Source organism: Gobio gobio, assembly GCF_949357685.1.
Source record: "Gobio gobio genome assembly, chromosome: 11".
Lineage (NCBI taxonomy): Eukaryota > Metazoa > Chordata > Actinopteri > Cypriniformes > Gobionidae > Gobio > Gobio gobio.
The window spans coordinates 38,149,424-38,177,214 of NC_137104.1; the positions used below are offsets into that span (position 1 = coordinate 38,149,424).

A 27,791-nucleotide genomic window follows, 5' to 3' on the forward strand; every position below is an offset into this window, starting at 1 on the left:
ATGAAAATAGTTTAACCACATAAACACACTCATTTCCTACATTGGGAAGCCATGATATGAAAAAATTCCACTGGTTACTTTGACAAATGTTTGGAGGATACAGATGTTTTGTGGTCCGTATTTCTCTCTTTCCCCTCCACGGGAATCAGAGAAAATCTTAAGTGAGTGACTTTCAGTATTACCACAGAGGAGAGCCATAATCTTAACCTCCCCTGTAAACACAAATTACACATTAGCCATGCTTAAGGGGCTGACAGGAAAACATTTATTGTCTACTTCTCTTGTTCTACTTCTTTCTCAAGTACCTTGACTGGTAAGCCACAAAGGGCAGTGCATTACCAGAGATATTCAAGTTATTTGGGGTGGTCGGTGACCCACAGGGATATGTCAGCATCTACAAAACGTTGAGGTATCCATGCACATTTTATGGATTGAAACATAGCAAGAGTGTTGCTATGTGTTACTTGCAACAGCTGTTACTAAGGCTAGCTTTCAGCCAATTGGTGTGCTTCTAGATTTAGTGGTTGACATCTCAGTTGAAGGTTTTTAAACATTCATTTCAGTGTGCTAACAATACTTGAAAAACCTTTGGTGTTTGAGTCAAATTTGGAAAGATCCTATTTATGTTGAGTTGATCACACCTGAATGCCACTACAGTCGTAATTACAAGTGGGGAACTTTTTTTTTTTTTTTTTTGGTGCGTTCAAGTCCTCCTGGGAAGTTTGTATTTAAGAGTTAGGAAGTCATAATTACGACATCAGATGTACAAAGGACGACGCTCAAGTCACTTTGGTTGGCATAAAATGGCGATGTACCAATGCTAAAAAAAATTCAGAGGTTCTAACTCTATACTTCTACAAAATGAAAAGGAATGCACTTCATGTGTGTTTTTCCTTTTTTATGTTTTTATTCAGTGTATGAAGTTGATGTTAATTTAATCATTATATGTTTACGATTTCAGCATATTTAATCATTATATATCATAATCATAATTGTAAAATACTATCGTATTTTGAATAAGTGACTTAGTTTTATTGTAAATGAAAAACAAAAACAATTGTTATAATCAATACACTCTGCATCTGTTGCGTCCGCCATATTTGCTCATATTTTTATGCGGTGTTCCTGTGGTCTTAATCTTTCCGACATGACTTAAATGCACCATTTATTTTATCCCAGAGTTTTCAAATGGAAGGCATGTCAGTGAGAAAATATGGACGCAAGGAATGAAGCATCTGTATTCATGGTAATTGTTGAAATGAATGAAGTATACATTTTCATTTACAATAAAACTAGCTACATTGCATGTAGGCCTACACAATATAATAGTATTGTTCCGTTTCCAGCGCCTCCATTAATTGAATCAAAATATTAAACAAAAACACAGCTGACGTGCATTCTTTATCAATCATTTTGTAGAATAAGAGTTTTTTAAGAGAATTTTTGCTGTATATTTTGTAGAAAAGGTACATCACCATCTCACACTAAACTCAAGCATAAAGGTGATTAGCTGTAAAGATTCAGGGGTGCCTACATTCAAAAGGTAATTCAAACATGCACCACTGCTTTTAATCAAGAAAATAATCTTTAAAGACCTAATATAATCTCTTTGTTCAAGTTTTAATTAGACATTTGTAGTCAGGAGGACTTGGACACAAGTTAGTGAGTAACGCTAACTGTGCTGCATCATAAAATCCCATATCAGTGTGTGTGCTGACACAAAGAGGTTTCTATCTGCTTATGGCCACCCAGCTCCAGACTGATCGCTCTCCAAAATTCTTCCCCCTCCACTAAAGTTTATGGGCTTAAATATGTGCGGCATACAGTGTTTCCTCCAAGATACAAGACTACGTGGAGTCTGTTAGGAGATCAAAGTATTTTTAGCCATTCTGCTAATCCACAGAACATGATCTTTCTCTCTCTAATAACTTGGAATTCTTCTCATTCCTGTTGGTGTCTGGCAGAGGAAAACTCAGGAGGCTTCAAACCCACATTGGTCTCGTGCTCGGGGCGCAAGGCCCGCAGAAATGGAGAGCTATACAGCCGAGGCCAGTGTTTGACTTGGCTCATGAAAGGGAGACACTGCACCACCCTGCCTGCCATCTGGCTAAACCGGGCTTTTAAGAATAGAGTACTGAGAAACACAAGAACACCATCACCGTTTTTCTGACAGGACAGAATAACACAACACACTTTCTCTCGCACCTGCAAGTCATTTCACAACACGGCTGAAAAAGATGCCATAAAAAAGACTTGTGTAATAATCAGCCCAGGAATTTAATTTTCTCCCGAAAGGAAATTCCTCCATGTATTAAGGTCTCCAAGACAAATTTTTTGCTGGTGACATATTATCCATCAAGTTTTACAATGAGGATTTATGGCAGGCTTTGTTGGAGTTCTGGCTGTTATTTTAGATGTTTAAATCCAAGCCAAGTAATCATATTTATCATAACTTATCATGAACTGTAGCTAAGAATATTGCATTTTTAGATCATTGAGATACTCTCCACAGAATATTTTTTTATTATACTTATGGAAATTATAATCAATCTTTAAAGTTTTAAAATGTTATGAATATTTGATTTATTTTTATTTAGAACAACTTGTGTATGGTAATAATAATAATAATACGTATTATTATTATTATTATTAATAATATATAATATCATGCTATTATAATTTTTTATTATTATTATTATTATTATTATTATTATTATTATTATTATTATTATTATTGTTGTTGTATTATTCTGAGATACAGAGCATCTTTGATTGCAATTGATTGGATTGATTATTATTATTAATATTATTTGTTTAATAAAAATACAATTAAACCATGCAATTATGACAGGCCCAAAGTATGCACATTTATGATTTTTCTCCAAGCAGGATAATAATGATATTTATATTACATTTAAAAACAGTAAGTGCAATGCACTTGCTAAAGAGCAACAATCACAAGGATTGAGAAGAAAATCACTTTTTAAAAATCAAACTCAATAATCAACTATTAGGCTTATGACTGTATTTTAACCAACTAAAACTAAAGGCAAATATCAAATTGTGCCCAGTCATTGAGTAAAGGTCTAATTTGGCCGAGAGTTTGTTTATAGATTGTGTTACCTAGATGTCTGATTTGTGGATATCTGTGACAAATAGACGTCATACTCCTTTTCCAGAAACTCTTCAGCTGGTAAGTTCACATGGAAGATTTCCTGTCTTTTCCTCACAGCTCACTCAGAGGTTATCGGCAAGTAAATGAGTACGACTTTGCATGAACTCTCTCACGTCATTCCCATAAGCACAGGATAGAAGGTTATCGCCTGTTATTTCCTTGTTCTCTGGCAGTTCTTGTTGTGCCTGATCCTTTGGCCTGGTGTGCCGACCAACTCTGACACATCCTGTATGCCACATCATTCAATGAGCGCAAATCAACAACAACACAAACTTATATTAGACAGACCTGTATCTGACTTAGAGGTTAAAAAAAATCTTCAAATAGCGCCTCTCTATGGTCAAATGCAGATTATTATTTTTTTGCCTCATTTAAATCCAGATAAATACATTTTCCAAACACCATCTTGCTCACTATAATGAGAACACTGAAAGGGAGGTCAGATGGTCAGATAAACAACTCGCATTAATGCTGAAACACTATGAGTAATGTTGTAGCCTTTCAGGCCACCATCCCCCCACCCCACCCCACCCCCCAACAAAAAAGTGTCCCTTTGATACTGCTTTTTTGATGGTGTTTCGGATGGATATAAATTGTCTTTACCTGCAGTACAGATTGTGTTACTTGTTCACAAGCTGCACGCACGCAATGAGCTGCTTCATCGCTGACCGTTACAAAAAATAAGAATAGCCACAAGTATACGTGGCATATATACTGTCGCAATATATCAGTTGTGTTTGTTCGTTTTGTTTTCATAGACTTTTAATTTGTTTTCATTCATCACATGTGTTCCTTTGTTTGAGTTTTCCTGCCACTCATCTGTTGCCATGGACGCTAATCCTCATCACAGCTGTTCATCATTTATTTCATCACCATGTGTTTATTTGTTCCTCACCTTCACTCAGTGTTTTTCGGTCTACATTTAAGTTAGCGTATGTTTTGAATCTTCATCTTCTTCGTGTATTCCTGCAACCGCTTGCTGACTTCCGCCTCTTTTCCACCATACCTGGAACAATTTGTCCCAGGATCTTTTTCCTCCTGACCTGTTGTTGGCTGCATCCGAAAACCTAGGCAGCTGACTCGTTGCCTCGCTGCCTTATCAGACAATGGCTTGTAAGGCAGCGTTTGTGCATGAAGGCACCTCACGAAACTAATTTCGGACAGGCTTCTTAGGCAGTGTAACACTTTAATGATCTACAGCAAAATAGAGAGCTTTGGTGAGAACTAAACAAATATTGAATTACTACATTAGTCATTTCTCGCTAGAAATGACATCAGAAGTAGAAAATGTTGGTAAAAACGTACATTTACACACAAACTGACCAGCAAACGCAAATTTCGAATGCCATCTTTTTTTTTCCAGCTCAACTGTCACAGAATGGAAAGCACAGGATTGTGGGATATCAAAGGCAGCGAAGGATACAAATATGCTGCCTTCAAAACTCGATCAGATGAAGGTATCTCAGGAGACAGGAAGTGAAGCTAACATTAGATTCAGACGTGTCTTGGTGCCTTCCTGCCTTGAAATGTGTCCTCCAAAGGAGGTTTCGGACGCAGCCATTGTCTGCGTTTCCATCGCAGTCTAAAGTACCGTGAATATTAGTCCGGTAACGTAGAACTGAGCGCAGCTACCCAGTTCCCGCTGGATTTCATCCTCCCCATATAAGCTTAATAAACCCTGAACCACGTTGTCGGTTCATCGGCCGTATGATTGTTCATCAACTTTTTTTGTTTGTACTGCAACTACAAGTGAACTTCTAGATATAGCCTACCGATACCTGTAGCACATTTTTGAGTTTATGCAAGTACACTTTGAAGTATTCTGTCAGTAAACTACTAGTTTAGTAGTTTTATACTATATAGTATACTATTTATTTGGCACTTTAAGTATGTTCCTGTGAATGTACTTTTATTAGATTTGGAGTAAATTCCTATGTGAAATTCCAGTTCAACAAAAGTTAGGGGTTGGGTTAGGCGATAGAAAATAGCATTAACCTGTTATAAAATCAATGGAAGTCTATGCAATGTCCTCACTAATAGAGTGAAACGTGTGTGTGTGTGTGTGTGTGTGTGTGTGTGTGTGTGTGTGTGTGTGTGTGTGTGTGTGTGTGTGTGTGTGTGTTGCAGGTATTTTTTGGTCCCAATGGTGAACATTTTTGTTTTTGTTTTTTTTGAAAATGTAAAAATGCAGAGTTTTCTGTGAGGGTTGTTTAGGGGATAGAATATATAGCTAGTACAGTAGGCCTATAAAAGTCATTATGTCTATGGAGAGTCCCCATAAAACATGGAAACCCAACATGTGTTTGTATTATATCTATTATTATCCACCTGCAAATACATTGTGTATTTGTATTGGTGTGTACATTGCAGCAGCTGCAGCATATGTAACTGATCTTTGAGATGTATAAGATTTCATGTTACGTGTATCACGCCGCATGGGGAGTTGGTAAATAGTGCTGAGGCAGGACAGAACATTCTAAAGAGCTGGACGTGTCTTGGAACACAGTGTACAAACGTATGAGTTTGTGTGTTTGTTTGTGTGTGTGTGGGGGAGAGCGATAGGCTTTCAAAGTTGTTTTAGTGAGATATCTAACCCCAACTATCCCTTAACACTCCCTAAACAAAAATATATTTTTCCAAAGTAAAACATAACAGTCTTCACGTTGAATTGGGCACACAAACATACAAATCTCAACTGTTGGGAAAATAATGGGGCGGACAGAGGTTCAGTAAACAGAAACGGCAGATAAGGACAATGCTGACGAAGCTACACTGATTATAATTTCCTCGTTTCTCATCATATGAAGAGCATAACACCATCAACAGCAGGAGAGAGGGTTGATATTCAGTAACCATTAAAGGTGCTGCAGGTGATTCTCTGCAGAAACATTTTTTGTTATGCTGGTTGAAGTGAAGTGAAGTGAAGTGATGTGTGGCGACCCATACTTGGAATTTGTTCTCTGCATTTAACCCATCCAAGTGCGCACACACACAGTAGTGAACACACACCCCGAGCAGTGGGCAGCCATATTGCTGCGGCGCCCGGTGAGCAGTTGGAGGTTAGGTGCCTTGCTCAAGGGTCTCACCTCAGTCGTGGTATTGAGGGTGGAGGGGGGCGCTGGTTATTCACTCCCCCCACCGACAATTCCTGCCGGCCCTGAGACTCGAAACCGCAACCTTCCGGTTACAAGTCCGACTCACAAACCATTAGGCCACGACTGCCCCACACAAAAGTCTCCTTAAAAGTCTCCTTGAAAGTCTCCTCATATCCTGATAGCAATCACTCTGTTAAAGGTCCCATGGCATGAAATTTTCATTTTATGAGGTATTTCAACATTAATATGAGTTCCCCTAGCCTGAATATTGTCCCCAAGTGGATAGAAATGTTGATCGGTGTAAAACCGAGTTCTGGCTGTCTTTCTCTGCCTTTGAGAAAATGACAGGCCAGACGAGCCAATCCTGAAGTCTCCTGGTTTGACGTCCAAGCAGGAACGGTTCCCTCCCTTTCCTCCGCCCAGAGAATCTGGCACGCCCATGCAAACGCTCATCATTGCTTGTGAACGAGTGAACGCTGGCAGTTTCTCAGTGTTTGGATGTACAAATGAAAACAGAAGTCTTTCTTCAGTTCCTTCTGATCTGTGATCATTGATTTCTTATGTGTAGCTTATTATTTATTATTTGTGGACACGCAGCGGCTTCTCTCTCTCCCGACAGAACAGTGTTTTCGTGTTTTCTATCTTGTGAGTCAGTGTTTTTGTACGTCCTTGTCGCGTCTATCTGTTCTAAAATGTGCATACAGTCTTTTCTGTTTAACATCAGCAGTCACATCTTTAGAGATAAACTTCACACACGCCGAAGCTCGGCCTCCAACATCCCCGACCCCCAGTACTGCATCTGGCCCACAGCGGAGGCACCAAACGCGGCGTGAGATTAAGCAGAAGGAGGGTAAGCGTGAGGGTATCCGGCTAGGCTAGCCAGCTTTCCCCACAATAAACTGGATTACATTCGATTACTGCTGTTGTGTCTTTGTTTGCGCTGTGTAACGTTACTCAATGCGCGTCAATGACGCTATTCATATGATTGGAACATATCTAGAAATAATGCTATACTCAACACTTACTAACTCGTTCATCTCGCTGTAATGGTACATTGCATGTGTTACAAAGTTGGTAGAATAATGATGAAGAGGACTCGGTGTGACTGGGACTCGTGTTTATTCAGAACTCTCAGATACAAACACAATAAACTCGCGCTGACTGACAGCGCTCTCACAACTCAGTAGTTACTATAAATAACTTTGTTAGCAATCGCTTGAGTAGTATGAAGCTGCAGACTCGGAGCCTGCTGCATCTACAGTCCCGCACCCAGAGTCCCGCATTCTCAGGCCCCTCGTTTTTCGAGACAGCGCCTTCTATCAAATTGGATCGTGTAAACAATGCAATTGCAATGTGAAGGATTTAGGCCGAAACGTGAGTATCATCAATTTTATTTAACACATTTATTTTTTAATCAAACCACTTTATAGCTCATCGACACCAACATGAATAGCTCATTTAATATTTGTAAAGATAGTTTTTTCCCGAAAATACTTTTTATAGCTTAGCAGACTTTTTGTAGACAAGCCATTGTAAAATCCGATTAAAATTAAGGTAGACCAATTAAATACATTGAGTGTGATTGATTAATATCAAAGAATGTCATCATTCATTATTTAATCAGATTTACAGTTTGACCTTTTTTTATTACCTTTTATCTTAAAACTATAAATTGAATTAATTAATGTCAAATGGAGTAATTTTTTACTTTATATAATTTATGTAGCCTACTTAAATGAGTAGCCTATACTTATAAAACTTACATATTAAAATTAATCCATGTTAATTAAACTGTGATATGAAGTTGTTGATATGAAGGATCCTGCAAATGGTGAAATAACTGTATCTGAATATATACATATGTGGATATATATATATATAATGAATATAAATATAAATGTATATAATATGAATATGAAATAATGTATATATATATAAAATAACACTTTTTGTTTGCCCCACAGGATGTTCTCAATGGGAAACCAAAGTGGTTTCCCCCAAAGCCACGTGTGCCAGTCTACAAGGACAATTAGCAACAGCAGACATTCTTTCTGAACTCCTCAAAGCTCTGATAAGTCTAAAACTCAACTGAACTTCACAGATGAAGTGGAGTTAATTTGTATTTTCTTTTCCTGAGGTGGGCCCAAACATGTTTGTCAATTGGATTGTTTCTATTATTGCCATATATGCAATGTTTTATATGTTAATTAATTAATTAATTTATATGGACAGGCCATCATTCATGGCCTATGTGAGATGCAGGCATTTTCCTGGCAGGAGCTGAGGAGGTGTTCCTCAGTGGCCTTACTTATAACCCTAGGTATGCTTGTAATTTGCATTTGCCAAAAATATATAATTTATTATTACACAATATTTTTGACAATGGCAATCATTTTAGTGAAGTCGAGGAATTTGACAGAGCGATTGCCAAACGAATGAAAAAACAGTCACCTAGCAGAGAGTAAAGTTATTATTTTACCTTATGTAATTGAAGATGTAAAGTAAAGTCACTAACAAAATTATTTTTTACTTTTTTCTTTTCTTTGTCCTTTTTACAGCAACATGATGTTTAGGTGATCGTTAAATAAAGTACAGAATTGTTTATTATTGGTGTTTTGTCTATTCTTATTTGAGTTTTGAGCTTTGCATTGCATTCAAAATATTAAAAAAAAAACGTTTTTGGCATGGTATATGTTAATTAGACCATTAGGTTGAACTGAAAGAAACATTGGAATTTGAAAAACATTGAGGCAATATAATAATCACACAATATTAATATTGATAATAAGATAGTTCAATCTGTAATTGTATCTCTTCCATCAGTAATTTTCTTTCGATTAGGCTAGCCTACCACCCACACACAAAAAATAACTACTGGGTAATTTGTTAGTCAGAGAACACAGTGTGTTTTTTGGAACATGCACTGAGCAGGGAACGCAAATATGTTATTTTGTAATTATTTTGTGTTAATTTATGTGAAAAACTTTAAAAGAAGCGAGACCGTTATATTGCATCCGGAGTCTGAGAATGCGGGACTCTGTGTGCAGGTGTTATACGATCTTCCGAACAGCAGGAGGCGCTGTCTCGAAAAACGAGGGGCCTGAGAATGCGGGACTCTGGGTGCGGGACTGTAGATGCAGCAGGCTCCGAGTCTGCAGCTTCATAATGTTGAATCGCTTCGTCTCCGTGATGTCCGGTTCGCGAACGAATCATTCTTTTGAATCGGTTCTTTTTAGTGAACCGAACCAGTTCACCAAATCGGACTGAATCGTTCTAAACGGTTCGCGTCTCGAGTCAGCGCTGATCCATAATTTACTAAAGTTACTAACTTTCTGACATGAGAGACAGCCCCTCCGACTAGAAATAAACCAACAACCTGAAGTATATGCTGTAACTACAACAGTTCACCCTGAACTGAGACATGCTGAGAGAACTGATGAGAAGTGAACACAGGTCCATCCGTCTCTCTGGCAGACTCGTGCCTGCTCGTGCCTCGTTAAACCACGCCCCCTCCGCTCATTTAAAATGCAAAGATGTCAGCCAATCACAACAGTGGGCGTTTTTACTGAAGTCTCACAGCAGACACGCCTCTTGAAGCAGGGCATTCAGCCACAGGGCAAACAGCAGTATAGAAAAAATGCCTTTTATTTCTAAATTATGACATTTTATGATGTAAAAATCATACTAATAATATAAGTACACCTCAGAAAACACTATAAAATAATAGAAAAATGCCATGCCATGGGACCTTTAAAGGAACACATTCACGTTTTTGAATCCATTCAGCCGATCTTTGTATCTGGCGGTAGCACTTTTAGCATAGCTTAGCATACATCATTGATTCTAAACAGTCCATTAGCATCTCATTCAAAAAATGACCAAAGACACTTTCAATATTTTTCCTATTTAAAACTTGACTCTTCTACAGTTACATTGTGTGCTAAGACAAACTGAAAATGAAAAGTTGCGATTTATATGGCTAGGAACTACGTTCTCATTCCTGCGTAATAGTCACGGATCTTCGCAGCCGTACCATGGCTGCAGCCGGCAGCGCGCGCGGTCACGTGGTTCATGGAGCTCTCAATAGTTCTAAACAAACCAGCGCTGTCAACAGCTTCACTATACAGGTATTTGCAGCAATTTTTGTACAGCAGTACAACAGTACAGCATAGTGTGCATTGATTATTATGATATTATTATGGAGAGTGAAGGAGATGCAACATTTTTAACATTAATGTTTTTCTTGTGTTTAGCCCTCGGGTATTCCTATACTCTCATACTCACACTCTCATAGGTCACACTCATACTCATTGGTGGTCAAATGTGACCACCATACATCTGAACTATTTTTCAATTAAATAAATGTTCTATATTTTATTTCAATAATGTTTATTGAATATTTTGAGATCTTTTGGTACTAAATACTATTTGTGCAATAATTGTTGTTCATTAATGACCACTTATTTTTGTATATATATATATACAAAAATAAGTGGTCATTAATGAACAACAATTATTGCACAAATAGTATTTAGTACCAAAAGATCTCAAAATATTCAATAAACATTATTATAATTTTTTTCCCCCTTTTTTTTTTCTTCTAATGTTATATATTAGAGATGGGTGATACCGCTTATTTTGTTTTGGATAGGAGACCGATGCTTTCAAGGCCAGTATCACCAATATCGATGTCGATACAATACTTCTAAAGTGAACTTTTTAATTATTACATTTATTAAATTAATAAAATTACTTAGAGTCAAATAAGTAAAGATATCCACATAACATTATATTTGAAAGGTATTTTAACATTCAATATGCCTTAATTGCAACTTATTAGATCATATTTTTGTTTACACATGGTTAAAATATGTTTACTTGTAGTGGTAACCATGGAAATTTACAAATACTAGTTGAACAATGGTCACTAGTTAAAAAATAAACCATGGTTCAAACCATGGCAGGGACTGCCAGTGACAGGACATTGCACCCATAAAATGCAACCTTTTATTCTGACATGATTTCGATTAACATTAGTTACAGAATAGAACATGATCAATATTAACTTTTAAAATAAAATTTAAAGAGTGTAATTGCACTATGTAGTGTATACTTAGTAAATAATATTATTATAATAATATTTAGTAAAAATACAGCTCTTATTAGTTGTTAAAAGTGTGCTAATTACTATTTAATATAATGTCAAGGAAGAAAAATATTATGTTGTGGCATAAGGTGAAGTGAGAGCTGTGCTGGGGCAGCAGGGGACGGGGTGCGCTTGGTTCGACATGAGAGTATCGCAGTTCGAACCGGGTGTGATGTATCACGGTTTTTCGATTCGGTTTGAATATCGTTACACCCCTAGTAGTTTAGCAGAATTGGTTCAGGGGGTTGGTGCATGAGTTGCATGTTGTGATCATTGTGTCTCAAGTACCAGTATTTGTGTGTAAACAATTGAGAAAAACTATAAGGTTAAAATAGAGAATTCCAATGCAAAAAGGCAAATTAGAGTAATTTTGTGGCTTGAAAAATAATAATTTTCATTTGTGATGCCATTACCCACTAGGTGCCTGTATGGCTTTTTAATAAATATACATGTTGGCCTATCTAGTCTAGTTGCTCAAAAAAGTATTGCAGATCATATGTGCTTACTTATTTTTAGGTTTTACATTTGAATTAATATTTAGACATGATCAAACACTAGATTTCTTTAATTGCGACATTTTAAAACGTTACTAACGTATCCTAATATTTTTTATATATGAGCACACACAAGTGAATAAATGAATGCGAGCAAATATAATTTAACCCATGAAAAGTTTAAAATAGTGCTAAAAAGGCAAGCTTAATTTTTCCTTATTTTTTTAGGCATATATGTACATTAGGCTATACATATGAATTGATACTGAATCAAGAGCAAAATCGATATTTGTGCCAATCACCTATGTTCACTTGCAGACATTCTCATACGAATTAAACATATAGTTTATTGTCGTCTAGAGAGTAGTGCGTGGTCAAGCCCCTTTGTAATAGAACCCTTTTATAGGCCTAACCTGGTTTCTTTAGCTTCTACATTATCTTTTGAAGGCAGTGGAAAGCAATCAGCAAATAGGCCTATATGTCGTATGAATAGATCTAGATCTTACCATGATCTTAATCTTGCAATAAAACAGTCACATCTGTTCCACAATTATCTTTCAACAAGGTAGTCACAGGCTATGACCCCATCTCTCCACCCTCACACTAATTTATTAGCAGAGTATCCATTTAACAGAAGCTTTTCAGTAAAGGTCATTGTGTCATCTTTGCTGTAAATGCATAGAATACCACCTGAGCCTATGCTGCGCGCGCACAGCCTCAGACATCTCTGGAAAAAAAGCACAATCTGAAGCGTTTGAGACCGTTTATAATTTAAACCAGTAATGCGACAGAGACCTCTGGTGGAACGTTTTGGCATATTCAATGCGTCTAGAAGTGAGAAACATATGACAAATCCTTAAATTTCCACATGTAGGCCTAATAGCCTTCCATAATATAGAGAAGCTTCGCGAAAATCGTGAATGTGCAGGTTGTTTTTCGTAGTTTTACGCACTTAATCTGTGCAACGTGTTGCGAGTGAGAGAGAACTCCACACACTTCTGATTGGCTGTGATTTGTGACATATTGTGTTGCGTTGCATAGCTTCGTGGTGTTTATGCGCCGGTAGCTACTAATGTTATCTGGCCCACTGACGAGTATTTACAAACTTCTGCCTGTCTCAGCTGCAGTGAAAGTGAAGGTATTACAGTGGAAAAGTTGGTTTACGCAAACAAAGGCTTCAAGTCATTGTCAGTTCCTGCTGTGTAAATTGCACAGAACATTTTGGTAAGGTAACATAAGTCCAGATGTCTTGACAGCAACTTTGTTGTGAACTGAAATATACTGAATTTTTGGTCTATCTGAGCTATCATCATATACAATGATAACTAGTGTGAGGCAGCAAAATACAAACATTTATCAAGTTGTGGAGTATTCTCATAAGAGCATTTTTAAATGAGTTAGCTTAATAACGTCTTAAATGAACTTAAAGATTTGTGAGAAAATAAGATGACAACAGATCCATCCAATGTTCGACAGCAGCCTAATGAAACAGTTGCTGTGATGTCTGTCTGTCAAAAAACCAAGCTAACAAAGAAAATTGCAGCTTTAATAAGGATTCGTCTATATTTAATTCATTATTTATGCAGTGCAGCCCCTTTGATCACTTTCTGATAACTATTTATCTTTGATAACTATTCAATTTCTGTATATATTTCTGTTATACAGGTACACTGTAAGAAAAATTCAGGGCCCGTATTCATAAAGAATCTTAATGCAAAGAGTAGCTCCTAGTGACAAAATTCTAAGAAAATTCTTAGAAATGTGGGCGTTTACTCTTAAAATTAACTAAAAAATCCTAGTAAAGAAAAAAGTAATTCAGAAAGCATTTTAACCCTTAAAAGAGGTCTTAAGGTCAAATTTGTTAGGAGCACGGACGAGGACTTTTAAGAGGCTTAAGAGTTTCTTTAGCAGCGAAGAAAATGGCAGAAAGACGAAGAGGGAGAAGAAATGTGTTGCAGACAATGGATGACAGTGACTTAATAAGACGCTATAGATTAGATCGTGCAGGGATCATGTTTGTTGCATTAAACCCAACTTTCAAACCACCAATTAAATAGACATGCCAGCAATCAGTGTAATTGGAAAGAGTGGAACAATGTTTATAATTCTAAGCCAATCAAATACCTTATAGGAAATTAACAGCATGGTAAATAATAAAAGGATTTATATACACTGAAAAAAATGATTTGTTGAATTTACTAAAAAATTTTATCGTAAGTGGTCGCAATCAATTTATTTGATCTCAATTTAAACAAAAATACATGCAATTCCCATTAAACCAATTCATTTTTTAAAATTAAAATAAAAAAATAAATTTAAATAATTTAAACGAGCACAAATTAATTATGCTTAATTTAATTTTTCAGTGTACATTTATATATTGTGTGTGTGTGTGTGTGTGGGTGAGAGAGAACGGTAAAATAGGACAATTTGCGTTTGTAAATTCAAAGTGAAGGCTTAGAATAGACCCTATACTTAAAAGCACTCCTTTTTTCCCCTTTTTGGACAACCAACCAATCACAGTTTTCAAAAGACTGTGTCATACGTAGCAACGGGGTCAGCCCCGCCTCTTCACTAAGATTAAAGTTTTTGTATTTTCTTTGCTCAGAGTTGCTCTCAGATCGGCCCCGAATAGCTCTTAAGCTAAGACTCCTACGTAAAAGTTTTTAAGCTAAATTAGGAGTTTTCTGAGAGGACTCTTAGAATCTTTATGAATACGGGCCCAGGTCTCCAATTGAACATTTTCTAGTGACCGATCACATCTAAATTTTTCAGTTGGTCAAATTGAATTTCTTGAATTTTAATTGAATTAAATTGCATCAATTCACAGAAATTCAATTTGGCCAACTGAAAAATTTAGATGATTCACAAGAAAATTTTCAATTGGAGACCTGAATTTTTTTTACAGTGTAAGAAGGCCACAGGTAAATGTGATAGTTATTATGTTCGGTTTATGTAAGGATTGTTTTGAGTGAACTTAAATTAAAAGTTATTTTTTAAGGCCTATAAATGTTGAAATTGATATAGCTTTTTTCAATTATACTTTAATGTTGAATGTCTATCATATTTTTTTAATCAATTTCATAGAGATATAAGTACCATATTAGTATCAGTGATACTGGCCTTCATTCATAAAAAGCTGACATTACAACAAATATTTAAAATATACTGTCTTTAAGTTGTTGTGAGTAACTGTAGTATTTTTTTATAATACTGTTGCCAGATTTTTTAGGATGGCTATGTTTGAAGATTACTGCATAATAACTCAGGAGGACCTGGAAGATCTCAAAGAATCCATATCTACTCAGGATCTCCCATCAGCGATAAACACAATCAAAGATTACCTCAAAAAGCAAGATCTAGTGGAACTTAACATTGGTGTGACGGGAGAGTCAGGTTCTGGAAAGTCCACGTTTGTCAATGCATTCAGGGGTTTAGGGGATGAAGAAGAGGGCTCTGCTGAAACTGGCCCAGTAGAAACCACTATGGAGCCTGAAGTTTACCTTCACCCTAAATACAAAAATGTGAAAGTGTGGGATCTTCCTGGCATTGGAACACCAAACTTCAAAGCTGACGAGTATCTTGAACTGGTTCAGTTTGAACGGTTTGATTTTTTTGTCATCATTGCTTCAGATCGGTTCAGAGAATGCCACACTCAGCTGGCCAAAGAGATCAAAAGAATGGGGAAAAAGTTTTATTTTGTTCGTTCTAAGATTGACTCAACCATTACTGCTGAGAAGAGAAAGAAGAACTTTGACCAGAAAAAGATGCTGAATACCCTCCGAGAGGATTGTAAAAATGGTTAGTTATTCATTTAATGACAAAACAATGTTTTGGCTAGAAAACAGCTCACATTGTCTTTACCACACCAAACTTTTTTTTTTTTGTATATAAAAATATTCTGTTAAAAATAGTCTAATACAATAGTATGGCCTATAATGACAATAATAATTTGTATATAATAATATCTGTAATAATACTTTTTGATTCTGTCTAGGTCTGAGAAAGATTGGTATAGAGGATCCTGTCGTGTTCTTGATCTGTAGCTTTGAGCTTGGCAAGTATGATTTAAATCAGCTGCAGGAGAGGATGGAGAAAGAGCTTCCACAGCATAAGAGACGTGTGCTGATGTTGGCTTTGCCGAATATTACACTGGAGATTAATGAGAAAAAGAAGAAAGCTCTAGAGGCAAATATAGGAAATATAGCCTTGCTGTCTGCTTTAGTGGCTACAGTTCCTCTTCCCGGTCTTTCAGCTGCTGTAGATTTTGTCATTGTCAAAAAAGAGATTGAAACGTACTACAGTACCTTTGGTCTGGATGATCCATCCCTACAGAAGCTCTGTGAGAGATCTGGTAAGAGCTTAGAAGACCTGAAGAGTCATATGAAGTCACCTCTGCGTTTTGGGATAAACCCAGCTTCAATAGTATCTAATGGTTGCTGCATCCCTGGCTGTGGCTGAAGATGTGGTTGAGTATGTTGTGAGCCTCATACCCATTATTGGCTCTGTGGTGGCAGGAGGAATGTCCTATGTGACAGTCTCAATAATGCTGAAGGGAGCTCTGAATGACATAGCAGAAGATGCCAGAAATCTGCTAATGGCTTCATTGGCGTCTGAAGTGTAAATGTAAAATGTGACAGGCTTAAAGGTCTATTCAACAGCATTTATCCTATTATGATGTTTACAAATAAAAAAGAAATCAGCTGACATGATGGTGCAAAAGTTTTGTCTGTTCATTTTTTTTTATCACAAAAAACAGGGTTGTTTTAACAGGGGGTTGTAGACTTTTTATATCAACTGTAAACTCATGATACACAAATCATACATTCTCCACTGCATACTGGCCCCGCTACACTATTAAAAAAAAAGGCTACAAAAGCTGTCACTGGGGTGGTACCATTTCAAAAAGTACACCTTCATTAATTAGGTAATATCAAGTGTCAAAGATATTTGTACCTAAACGGAACATATTAGAACCATTTTAAAAGGTAGTGACAGCTTATACCATAATAAGAATGTCTCCTGGAGAAGCGTTGCAGAAGTCCTAAAAAAATGCAGTGCTTAGTTTCGCTCACATCACGAGGCTTCGCGCTTTGTTAATGTGAGTGCGATAGAGCGTGTCTTGCACACACACACGCACACCTTTCTGCTTTGTTGCGTTTTGCTAGTAGTTGATAATGTAGGCTACAGATGTCAGCAAATTAAATTAACTCCGAGTAAATATTTACATGGATCTTGTCAGTCACTATGGTGATGCATAGCAGTGAAAGTGAAAGTATGTTGGGTAGATCTCGCTCTGCTGTTGATCAGTTTTCTTTACGGTGGAAAAGTTTAGGTTTGCGCGATTAGTTTTTCATTTGATTTCAATAAGTGCATCCTTGCTGTGTTGATTGCTCAGAAGAATTTGGTAAGAATACTAATGCAGCCTTCTTGTCTCTATCGCGATGTATTTTTGCAATTGACAGCCATTTCGTTAGGCCTATCCATAGAAAACGATTATCGAATATTTTTATATACATTTAACTGCTGTAAAATGTTTTTTCTTGTTGTAGAAAACAAATCAACCACTAAAATACTTTAACGAATCAAGTAAGTTTCACATTAGAGTGATTGGAATTATTAAATGTACTAATACTTCAAACTTTTATTCGTAGGCCTACAGCAGTAAATTTCACATCTGTGAATGAAACTACACTTCCATTCTTGGTCTATTGATTTTTCCAGCGTCCTCGGAAGCTCAAAAGTGAGACTGAAAAGGTAAGATCTTTCTTATCATATAGGCCTAGTACTTTTTAGTCAGATTAAATGTAGGGGAGAGAGGGGCACAACCTAAAGCTTTTTGACTTTCTCAGCTTGTGTAAATCCACTTGGGGTTCAGGGTATTTATTTTATTATTTTTTTCACATTAATTTCACACATGTCTAGTACAATTATGAGGGTTTTTTTCATTAATACAATGTATACTTTTTTCTTGATTTACCCTGAAAGAATGGATGTGAAATGTGAAAACATGCCCCACAGTACATTGTAACATGACCATATGACAGCTTAAAATGTTATCTGCTATAATCAAAACAAATATACAAGACAAACAAATTATTTTTGTCAAATAAAATGTTTTTTTTAACAATTAAAAATAAAAAAATGTTTGAGTTTAACAACAAACACACCGCAAAACACTATACATCATAGTTCAAAACATAATAATAATTTCTGAAAATTGACTCTCAGTCTTTATTCACCTTTTTTTCTCATGGTTTCTCAATAGAATTTATAAAAGCATATAGTTCTAATAGGGACACATTGTAATGGAGCGTTACAACATGATCCACCTGCACAACTGGGATTTAAACCCGGCTCATGTCTTCTGCTGCTTAGATCAGCATTAAAGGGTTAGTTCACCCCAAAATGAAAATTAGCCCATGATTTACTCACCCTCAAGTCATCCTAGGTGTATATGACATTCTTCTTTCAGACGAACACAATCAGAGTTATAGTAAAAAAAAAATGTCCTGGCTCTTCCAAGCTTTATAATGGCAGTGAATCTTGCTTCGTTTTTGAAGTCCATAAAAGTGCATCTATCCATCATATAACTGCACCACACGGCTCTGGGGGGTTAATAACAGCCTTCTGAAGCGAATTGATGTGTTTGTGTAAGAAAAATATCCATATTTAAAACTTAACTTGTGACATGGTTCTTTTTCAGATGTCTACATTTGAAGATTATTGTGTAATAACTCAGGAGGACCTGGAGGATATTAAAGATTCCATATCTACTCAGGATCTCCCATCAGCGATAAACACAATCAAAGATTACCTCAAACAGCAAGATCTAGTGGAACTTAACATTGGTGTGACGGGAGAGTCAGGTTCTGGAAAGTCCACGTTTGTCAATGCATTCAGGGGTTTAGGGGATGAAGAAGAGGGCTCTGCTGAAACTGGCCCAGTAGAAACCACTATGGAGCCTGAAGTTTACCTTCACCCTAAATACAAAAATGTGAAAGTGTGGGATCTTCCTGGCATTGGAACACCAAACTTCAAAGCTGACGAGTATCTTGAACTGGTTCAGTTTGAACGCTATGATTTTTTCATCATCATTGCTTCAGATCGGTTCAGAGAATGCCACACTCAGCTGGCCAAAGAGATCAAGAGAATGGGGAAAACGTTTTATTTTGTTCGTTCCAAGATTGACTTTTGTCTTACTGCAGAGAAGAGAAAGAAGAACTTTGACCAGAAAAAGACACTGGATACCATCCGAGAGGATTGTGAAAAAGGTTAGTTTATTCAGTTCACAATACAATGTTTTGAGCAACAAAGAGATTTAGATGTTATCTTTACGATTATTGTATTGAACCAATGTTTTTCTCCATGAGGATTTTAATTACACTGAATTTATTAGCCTATATTATTACAGTTTTTCTCGATTGCTAAGACACATTTCTTGAAAGCTGCTCTCCTTTTCTCTAAACTGTGAACACAAAACCCAATTTTCAAGCTACATTCACAAAACCTCAGACTCTTCTTTCAAAACCAAACTTTCACCTCAAAACAGTTCAATCTGTGCTCAAAACTGAACTATGTTGTCAAATCGTGCCCCGCGTCAATCAAAATTAAAAACACTACTGAACAGTCACTAAACACTACGTAGAAAAATAGAAAACACAATGCTCAGGACATGAAGCTGGAGAAATAAATGTTTATTGTTCACTGTAGGCTAAATGCATGTTGCAAAACAAAAAAAAACCTGTTCATTTAGCACTTGTACAAAAAGACAAAACAGAAATCTTATGCATTTGCCACTTGTGTACAGTAAGCCCATGTGAAAATAAAGTACAAAAATATACATGGAATACTTGTAAATATAAAAAATATACATACAGGGAGTGCAGAATTATTAGGCACGTTGATTTTCTGATCATATTTTTTTTCCAGGCACATTTGACCAATTCCAAACCACAGTAATCCTAATAACTACTATTGATTTAGTATTTAATAATGTATAAGTGATATATAATTGTTCATGAAGGCTGGAAATGAAAATCACCTTATATTCAGGTGTGCAGAATTATTAGGCATGTTTTCTTTTACAGATAAATTGAGCCAAGAAAGAGATTTAACTCAGAATGAAAAGTCAAAAAAGTATTAAATGCCCATGAGAAGCATGCAATACTAATGCAATACTAGACATTGCAGTTAAGGCATGACCATTGGACAGTGAAATGCTCGTTGGGTCAGCAGGATCTGACAAAAACAGGTGGTGAAGAAAAGACACCTGTTAACTGCAAAAGAATTAAGAATTAAGGTGAAGAATTAAGGGTGAAACCATCAGGAACCCTTTAGTCTCCAGCGCCACCATTTTCCAGAGCTGCAACCTACCTGGACTCTCCAGAAGTGCAAGGTGTCAGGATCTCAGAGACTTCAGTTAGGTAAAGAATCCTAAAAAATGACCCCCACTAGATAAGAATCACAAGCTGAAGTGTTGTAAAATACATGAAGAAGGTTTTTTTATAGGCTTTATGGACAGATAGGTTGAGAGTGACTCTTGAAGGACCAGCACCACATCCTCTAGTACCACTGTTTGAAGAATTCATCTTCCAGAATCTGGCAGTACGTTTTGGGAGTTCATTTTTAGTCCATCTCTGCAAAACGGACTTCAGGATGGACTAAAATGAACTCCCAAAACGTACTGCCAGATTCTGGAAGATGAATTCTTCAAACAGTGGTACTAGAGGATGTGGTGCTGGTCCTTCAAGAGTCATTCTCAACCTATAAAATCTATAAAGCCTATAAAAAAGCAGGCTTCATGTATTTTACAACACTTCAGCTTGTGATTCTTATTTAGTGGGGGTCATTTTTTAGGATTCTTTACCTAACTGAAGTCTCTGAGATCCTGACACCTTGCACTTCTGGAGAGTCCAGGTAGGTTGCAGCTCTGGAAAATGGTGGCGCTGGAGACTAAAGGCTTCCTGATGGTTTCACCCTTAATTCTTCACCTTAATTCTTAATTCTTTTGCAGTTAACAGGTGTCTTTTCTCCGCCACATGTTTTTGTCTGACCCTGCTGACCCAACGAGCATTTCACTGTCCAATGGTCATGCCTTAACTGCAATGTCTAGTATTGCATTAGTATTGCATCCTTCTCATGGGCATTTAATACTTTTTGACTTTTCAGTCTGAGTTAAATCTCTTTTTTGGCTCAATTTATCTGTAAAAGAAAACATGCCTAATAATTCTGCACACCTGAATATAAGGTGTTTTTCATTTCCAGCCTTTATGAACAATTATATATCACTTATACATTATTAAATACTAAATCAATAGTAGTTATTAGGATTACTGTGGTTTGGAATTGGTCAAATGTGCCTGGAAAAAAAATATGATCAGAAAATCAACGTGCCTAATAATTCTGCACTCCCTGTAGAATGGCCTACGAACAGTTAGACCAACCCTCCAATACAATACTACAGTATATTGGTACAGTGATGTACTGAAACATATATTTACTTACAGTATACTGTGGTACAGTATATAGTATGTCATACAATAATTGCTGTCAACATTTACATACTGTACTATAATGTCAAAAAAAGGTAATTACCTGTTCTCTTCTCTAAATCTTCGGATTATGGTGGACACAGTGAATCTACTGATGTTTGGTTGTACCCTTTGTCCAGCCTCCCTCATGCTCATACCATGGACAAGAACATGGTCAATTACAGTAGCTCTGATTTCATCAGGAATTACTGTTCTTTGTCTTCGCTGATCACCTCGACCACCTTGACCTCCTCTCACACGAACTCTTCCTCTCAGATTTCTATCCATTGTAGGGCCTCACAAACCAGTGCTCTCTGAACTGGCTTACTGTATATGTTCCCTCACATCATTAGCCACAAGTGTGATCAATTTTGAGTTGATGTGTTCAAGTGGTGACATCTGTGCTTTAATTGTGTTTGACTTTTGTCACCTGTGCTCACCATTTTGCAGCACGGGTGCATCACAATGAAAATGTGTTGGCAAGTTGTGTCTAAACAGGTGAAAAGTGCTTATGGTTTTGCCAAGAGTGATTGATTCAATCAGTGGGTTCAGGCAACTGAGCATTTGGTTCAGACAATAGGGTTTAGTGTTTTAGCAATTGAGAAAAACTGTAACACATTTCTTAATATAACATATATAATAATCCTTTATTTTTGACATATTTCATAATGCCCTTTACTGTTTCTCATAGGTCTGAGAAAGATTGGTATAGAGGATCCTATCGTGTTCCTGATCTCTGGTTGGGAGCTTGGCAAGTATGATTTAAATCAGCTGCAGGAGAGGATGGAGAAAGAGCTTCCACAGCATAAGAGACGTGTGCTGATGTTGGCTTTGCCGAATATTACACTGGAGATTAATGAGAAAAAGAAGAAAGCTCTAGAGGAAAACATTGGAAAAGTTGCTTTCCTGTCTGCTTGTATAGCGGTTATTCCTCTTCCTGGTCTTTCAATCTCTGCAGATATAGCCATCATAGCAGATGAGCTGAGAAAGTACTACAGTGTGTTTGGTCTGGATGATCCATCCCTACAGAAGCTCTGTGAAAGATCTGGGAAAACCGTAGAGGAATTGAAGAGTCTGATGAAGTCTCCTCTGCATCAAGGGATAAACCCAAGTTCAATATTAACCTTGCTGGGTGCTGCGTCTCTACTTATATCAGAAGATGCCGTTGAGTTACTTGTGAGTTTCCTTCCCATTATTGGCAGTTTGGTGGCTGGAGGACTGTCTTATCTGACTGTCTCAAGAATGCTGAAGAGAGCTCTTGATGATATCGCTGATGATGCTAGGAAAGTGCTGATGGCTTCACTGGAGATTGAAGTGTAAATGTAGACAATGACAAGAATATTCAACAGAGTTTAGAACTAATTGCTATTGGGTTAATTATAGAAGAAGAGAAAAACATTTATGACATTTAATACAAAATATCTAATAGACATTTGTGATATAGATTTCACTTTACATGTATTTATCTGTTAATTTTATCCAAAGCAGCATACATTTATGGTAAAATACAGACGTGATTAAATTAATACGATTTGATAGAATAATAATTGTTACCTTTGGAAGAATAACTTTTGTCTGCAAATGTGTATTTGCTTAGAATTCACATTTATTTACATAATTTCCCTCTCTTCTTTCTAATTTACTTTCCATAATTACAGCATCAGTTGGCACTCATGATACATTACATTAAAATCACTTTGAGATAAGTTGCTATTAGTGTGTTGGCTCATAATGTAGGCCTACTCCTCTAAACCAGTCAATTATTCAGTCATCAGTTTCTCTGTTACCCACCTTAATATAACATGTTCAATAAATACCTGTATCTGGGTTCAAACGTCATCATTGAGTCTCGGTTTCCACTGACTCCAAAATCAAGATTTGCATGTGTGTATTTGCATGCAAATGTCAAACAATGAAAACATTGTGCCTTTTGAGATTAACTTCAAACCTGGGTGTGTATAGGCCTACAAACACTCTCGGGTTCTTTGAGGCAGTTCCTGCATTTGACAAAAGTCCTGACGATCTTTATTGTCATTGTACAGATTTTCATAAATAAGTTACAGAACAGGTTTGAATACTCTGTAATTCTCTGCCAAGTACTTTTGTCACAATTCATTCAAAGCTTCTGCAATGTTACTGCTCTGAGACACAAAGGCTGAGGATCCAAACACAGCTTTATTAAAGGGTAATCCACAATCGTAGTAAAAAAAACAGGCAAAAGGTCATACACAGGCAAGCAGTCCAAACAGGCAAATGGGTTATCCATGGAACAAGCAAGTAATCCAAAACACCAGGGCCGCTTCTCAATATGCGGTCTTGTCTGTGCTTGTGTTCTCATGGGCTTGTGAATTGTCTTAAGTCACTGCCGAAGTACTTTTCCAATTCAAAGTTCACATCTCGACAAGTACAGTTCAAACCCCCAGGTGTGTCCTTGATCCGCCCCTTTCCTTGTGTCCTTATCGAGGACGCATCGAGAGGAGACTTGTGTGGACTTCAGACAGACCCGTATCCCAGAATGCATCTCGCACCCACCAACAAGCGTCAGTAGTGGATGAGAAAAGCCACGTAATTGTGTGACAAAAGGTATTTTTAGACTTTTTCAGGTGATAATGTACTTGTTTAAAGCTCAAATCTGTGGTTTATTTATAAAGAGAGCGCCTATTTGAAATTTTGATATACGGTATATTAGTTTTAACTAAAACTAAAGCATTTCATCCAGTTTCCTATTCCTCGAAGTGGTGTTTTAATTTAATGGAAAATGTCTTACTCAGGTCAGTCAAATAGTAACATTAATGACATAATTTTATTTTAAATTGTTTATTCATTTTTATTTATTAAGGGCTAAAGAGTTTTGATGGTTGTTTGTATGCCATGTGACTTCATGAGTATTTTCTTGTCAAGTGGGGTTCAACCCAACTTTCCATAGACTCCAAAACACACAATATGGACATAGTGCAATGAACTGCTCTGAGACACAAAGGCTGAGGATCCAAATGCAGTTTTATTGAAAGGGTAAAATCGTACTTAAAAAACAGGCAAAAGATCATAAACACCAGGTAACCAGTTCAAATAATAACAGGGTCACAGGCAAAACCAGAGGAAACCAGGCAAAGGATCACCAAAAAACAAGATACATGTAAACAGACGAATTGCAGGGTTACACTAGACAAGACTTTACAATAAATACCTGAGATAACTAGGCTTATATAGGATGAGCCAGCATAGAGCAGAGCTATAAGCACGCTGATTGGCTGGGCTGCGGGTACTGCACGAACCTATGGCCGAGGCGGCGTAATTGTGCAAACCAATCGGGGCGCGTCCTGCCACCAGCAAGCTGAGCCTCCCAAAATGGGCGGCGCTACTGGCTATAAGAGCGGCCCATTTCGCCATAAAATCTGATTCATTCTCCTTCAGCGATGACTCAACTCTTTGCTGATTTCTCCTGCTTAAAAGCTCTTCTAAAAGAGCAGCGTGGCATTGTTTCAAATGCCGTGCCCCACCTGTGGTATATGCAGAGCCCCTCTGCATCCCACTGACGAGCACAGCGAGTGCATTTACTGCCTGAGCAAAATCCATGCAGAAACTGCACTAACTCAGGGCGGCTGTTCTCACTGCGCGAGCATGCTGCTCTCCTCTCTGTGTTCACGGCTAGCTTTCTTTTCAGAGAACTACCCCTCACTCTCTCCAAATAGAGAGGTTTCGCCGGTGCTCTTCACCCAAACAGACCAGCGCCCCTCATATGAAGCGAGCGGACTCATATCGTTTGGTGGTTCGGAGGAAGACCTCCACGATGACAGCTTGTCATTGGCAGCCTCTGAAGGCGAGGATTGATCGGGCTCTGCTGGTCAAGCTGCCTCAGCCCTGCACATTATGGTGGTCCTCCAGGTGTTCCAGGCAAAGCTCCTCCGCTCCATGGACGAGTCCCAGACCCGGCATCCTTCTGCGATCTGCGCAGTGCCCCTGAACGGGCCCTACGCACCTGTTTTCATCTTTCCAAACAAAATTTGCACTGCAATAAACACAAAAAACTACACTGAAACTATCTCATGTTGTTTATAAAAGAAATTCATTTAATGTATGTTATAAACTGAACTTTTGTGATATTGCAGAGCTTACTTAAATACTTTAGCCGCAAATTTCCTCGGAGCAAAGACGGAGCAGTGTTTCTGATATCAGTGAGCAAGGAGTGGAGCGGGGAGCGGGAAATGGTGAACCCGGAGCGGAGTGATTATTGAATGCTTAGAGCGTGGTCACATATTCGCAAGCACTCCAGTAAATAACTGATCGACTGTCAATCATTTCCTCGGCCAATCACGGGCCTCCTCCGTGCTTGGGCCCTGGGTGTCTGGGTTCTTTCACTTCGGTCTAGTTTACTCTTGGTTTGTGACAGAGCCCTGACACTCCTATATTGTTTGTCTTGTTTTGTGTGAGCGCGCAGCTTTGAGCATGCTCGAGCTACGTGCTCTTCTGTCCTTGTGAGTTTTGTGTTCGGATCCCTGCACTTAGGTCTAGTTTGGGTTTCAGTTTTGTGTTGGGATTCGGACATTCCACGTGTTTGTTTTCTGTCGTTTCTGTCTCTGTCTTGTCGTGTGAGCGTGCACTCTTCTGTCCATGAGTTTTGTGTTCTGTGTAGCATGCGGTTCGTGTTTACATCGGCCGCGTGCTTTCATGTTATGTTTTGTCTTGTGTTGTGTAGCACGTGGCTGGTGTTTTTCACTGGCTGTGTACTTTCATGTTGTCATGTTTGTGTGAACATGCATCTTATGAGTTCTCATTAGCTGCATATGTTCATGTCACGTTTGGTGTGAGCACATGGCTTGTCAAGTGTTTCTTTGTGCTATGTGCTCTGTCTATTGTCTAACCCCGCCCACCTTGTTTCCTGATTATTGGTTAATTTGCCCCACCTGTCTTCCCTAGTTACCCTCTTTTGTTTGCTCCCTATTTATTCTCCTTGTGTCTGCAGTCCAGTGCTGGATCGTTGTCGAATGTGCCTCATGTTTCCCTGCTCGTCAAGTCAAGCCAAGCCAAGACTTGTATTTCCCCCTCGGGATAGTTTTTGTTTATCTTGTTTTATTTTATTAAATAAAGCCCATTCCTCCTGCAAATTGAGTCCTCGCTCCTCTACCTTCACTCAACCTGACACTGGGGCTTCAGCCCCACCTAGCCCTTATGTTAATCGGACCCTGCTTGGCAGCCATAGCAGCCTTCCATGCGTCTGTGCCAGCCAATTCTTAGGAAGAAATTACTTAGTAATACACTTCCTCAAAGGGGCCAGGGGGTTGAACCCACCTTGTCCCCCCTCTATACCCTCATGGGACCTATCCACGGTCCTCAGGGCCCTCAGGGGGCCCCCATTCGAGCTGCTTCAGTCGACTGTCTTAAGGCCACTTTCGATCAAAACCGCACTCCTGCAAGCTCTAGCATCGGTCAAGCGAGTGGGCGACTCTCGATCCTCAAACCGGGACATGCTATATACCCAAGGTGCTCTCAACTCCGTTCAGAGCCCAGGTCATTTTACTGTCTGCCCTTCCCTCATTGGAAGACGACAGAGAATTAAACCCACTCTGCTCCAAATGCTTCCAGTAACGAACCAAAGATTATCACATTGAATAGTAGACGCTATCTCTTTGGCCTACACCTCGATGGGCCTTCAATGCCCCATAGAGCTCATTCCACAAGAGGCATGCCCTCCTCATGGGCATGGTCCAGTGGTGCACTAATTGATGACATTTGTGTGGTGGCCGGCTGGTCCTCACTGTCCACATTTGTGAAATTTTACAACTTGGAAGTGCCTGCACTACAGGCACAAGTAATTTCTGTCTAAATGAGAGTTGGCCCCTGAGGACCCCAAACCACTAGGTACTCCTTCTGTGGGCTCCAACCCTTGTCCGGGCCCTGTTGGATTTCTGACTAAAGTTCTACTCTAAATGCCTCAGGCCTTGCTACCTCAGGCAGGAGTTCAGAGTGAAGTCGTCAGATTAAATAGCACGGCGTGATTGAACTGGGTTCCCATAAGCGTCTAGCAGACGCAATACGAGTGAAACGTTTTTCGAAAGGGAATGTACTCGGTTACCCGTGTAACCTCAGTTCCCTGAAATTAACAGGAACGAGTATTGCGTAGACAGCCGTGCTTCAGTCAAATTAACCTGATTTCTATGGTAAAAAGGGGCAGCTTTTATAGCCAGTAGCTCCGCCCATTTTGACGGGCTTAACTCGCTGGTGGCGGGACACGCCCCGATTGGTTCCCGCAATTATACCCGCTCGCTATAGATTTGTGCAGTTCCCGCAGCCCAGCCAATCAGCATGCTTTTAGCTCTGCACTATGCTGGCTGTGCAGCTGCACTGCAT

The 27,791-nt window shown here is 38.2% G+C and overlaps 2 protein-coding genes across 4 annotated transcripts; both read left to right on the top strand.

The window, feature by feature from the left end:
* Positions 1-15,143: 15,143 nt before the first annotated feature.
* On the top strand, positions 15,144-16,534 carry LOC307133930 (interferon-inducible GTPase 5-like; the record flags this gene model as incomplete). Its single annotated transcript, XM_079829317.1, is given in 3 exon segments — positions 15,144-15,711; positions 15,908-16,337; positions 16,339-16,534. Coding segments are annotated over 3 exon segments (1,194 nt in total).
* LOC307133929 (interferon-inducible GTPase 5-like) lies at positions 15,594-23,506 on the top strand. 3 transcript variants are annotated; one of them, XM_079829316.1, is made up of 4 exons: positions 15,594-15,711; positions 17,565-17,667; positions 18,617-19,184; positions 22,135-23,282. In XM_079829316.1, the coding sequence occupies exons 3-4, from the start codon at positions 18,617-18,619 to the stop codon at positions 22,761-22,763; spliced, it is 1,197 nt and encodes a 398-aa protein (XP_079685442.1). In that variant the 5' UTR covers positions 15,594-15,711; positions 17,565-17,667; the 3' UTR covers positions 22,764-23,282. The 3 variants fall into 3 exon arrangements, with proteins under 3 accessions (XP_079685442.1, XP_079685440.1, XP_079685441.1); XM_079829314.1 differs by lacking the exon at positions 15,594-15,711 and adding an exon at positions 16,831-17,317 and having other exon boundaries at positions 22,135-23,506; XM_079829315.1 differs by lacking the exon at positions 15,594-15,711 and adding an exon at positions 16,983-17,011.
* Positions 23,507-27,791: the final 4,285 nt, after the last annotated feature.

Excerpts from the sequence above, each read along its gene's own strand:
- LOC307133929 (XM_079829316.1), top strand. The coding sequence starts at position 18,617 with ATGTCTACATTTGAAGATTATTGTGTAATAACTCAGGAGGACCTGGAG. Across the intron at positions 19,185-22,134 it reads CCGAGAGGATTGTGAAAAAG|GTCTGAGAAAGATTGGTATA; the intron begins GTTAGTTTATTC and ends TGTTTCTCATAG.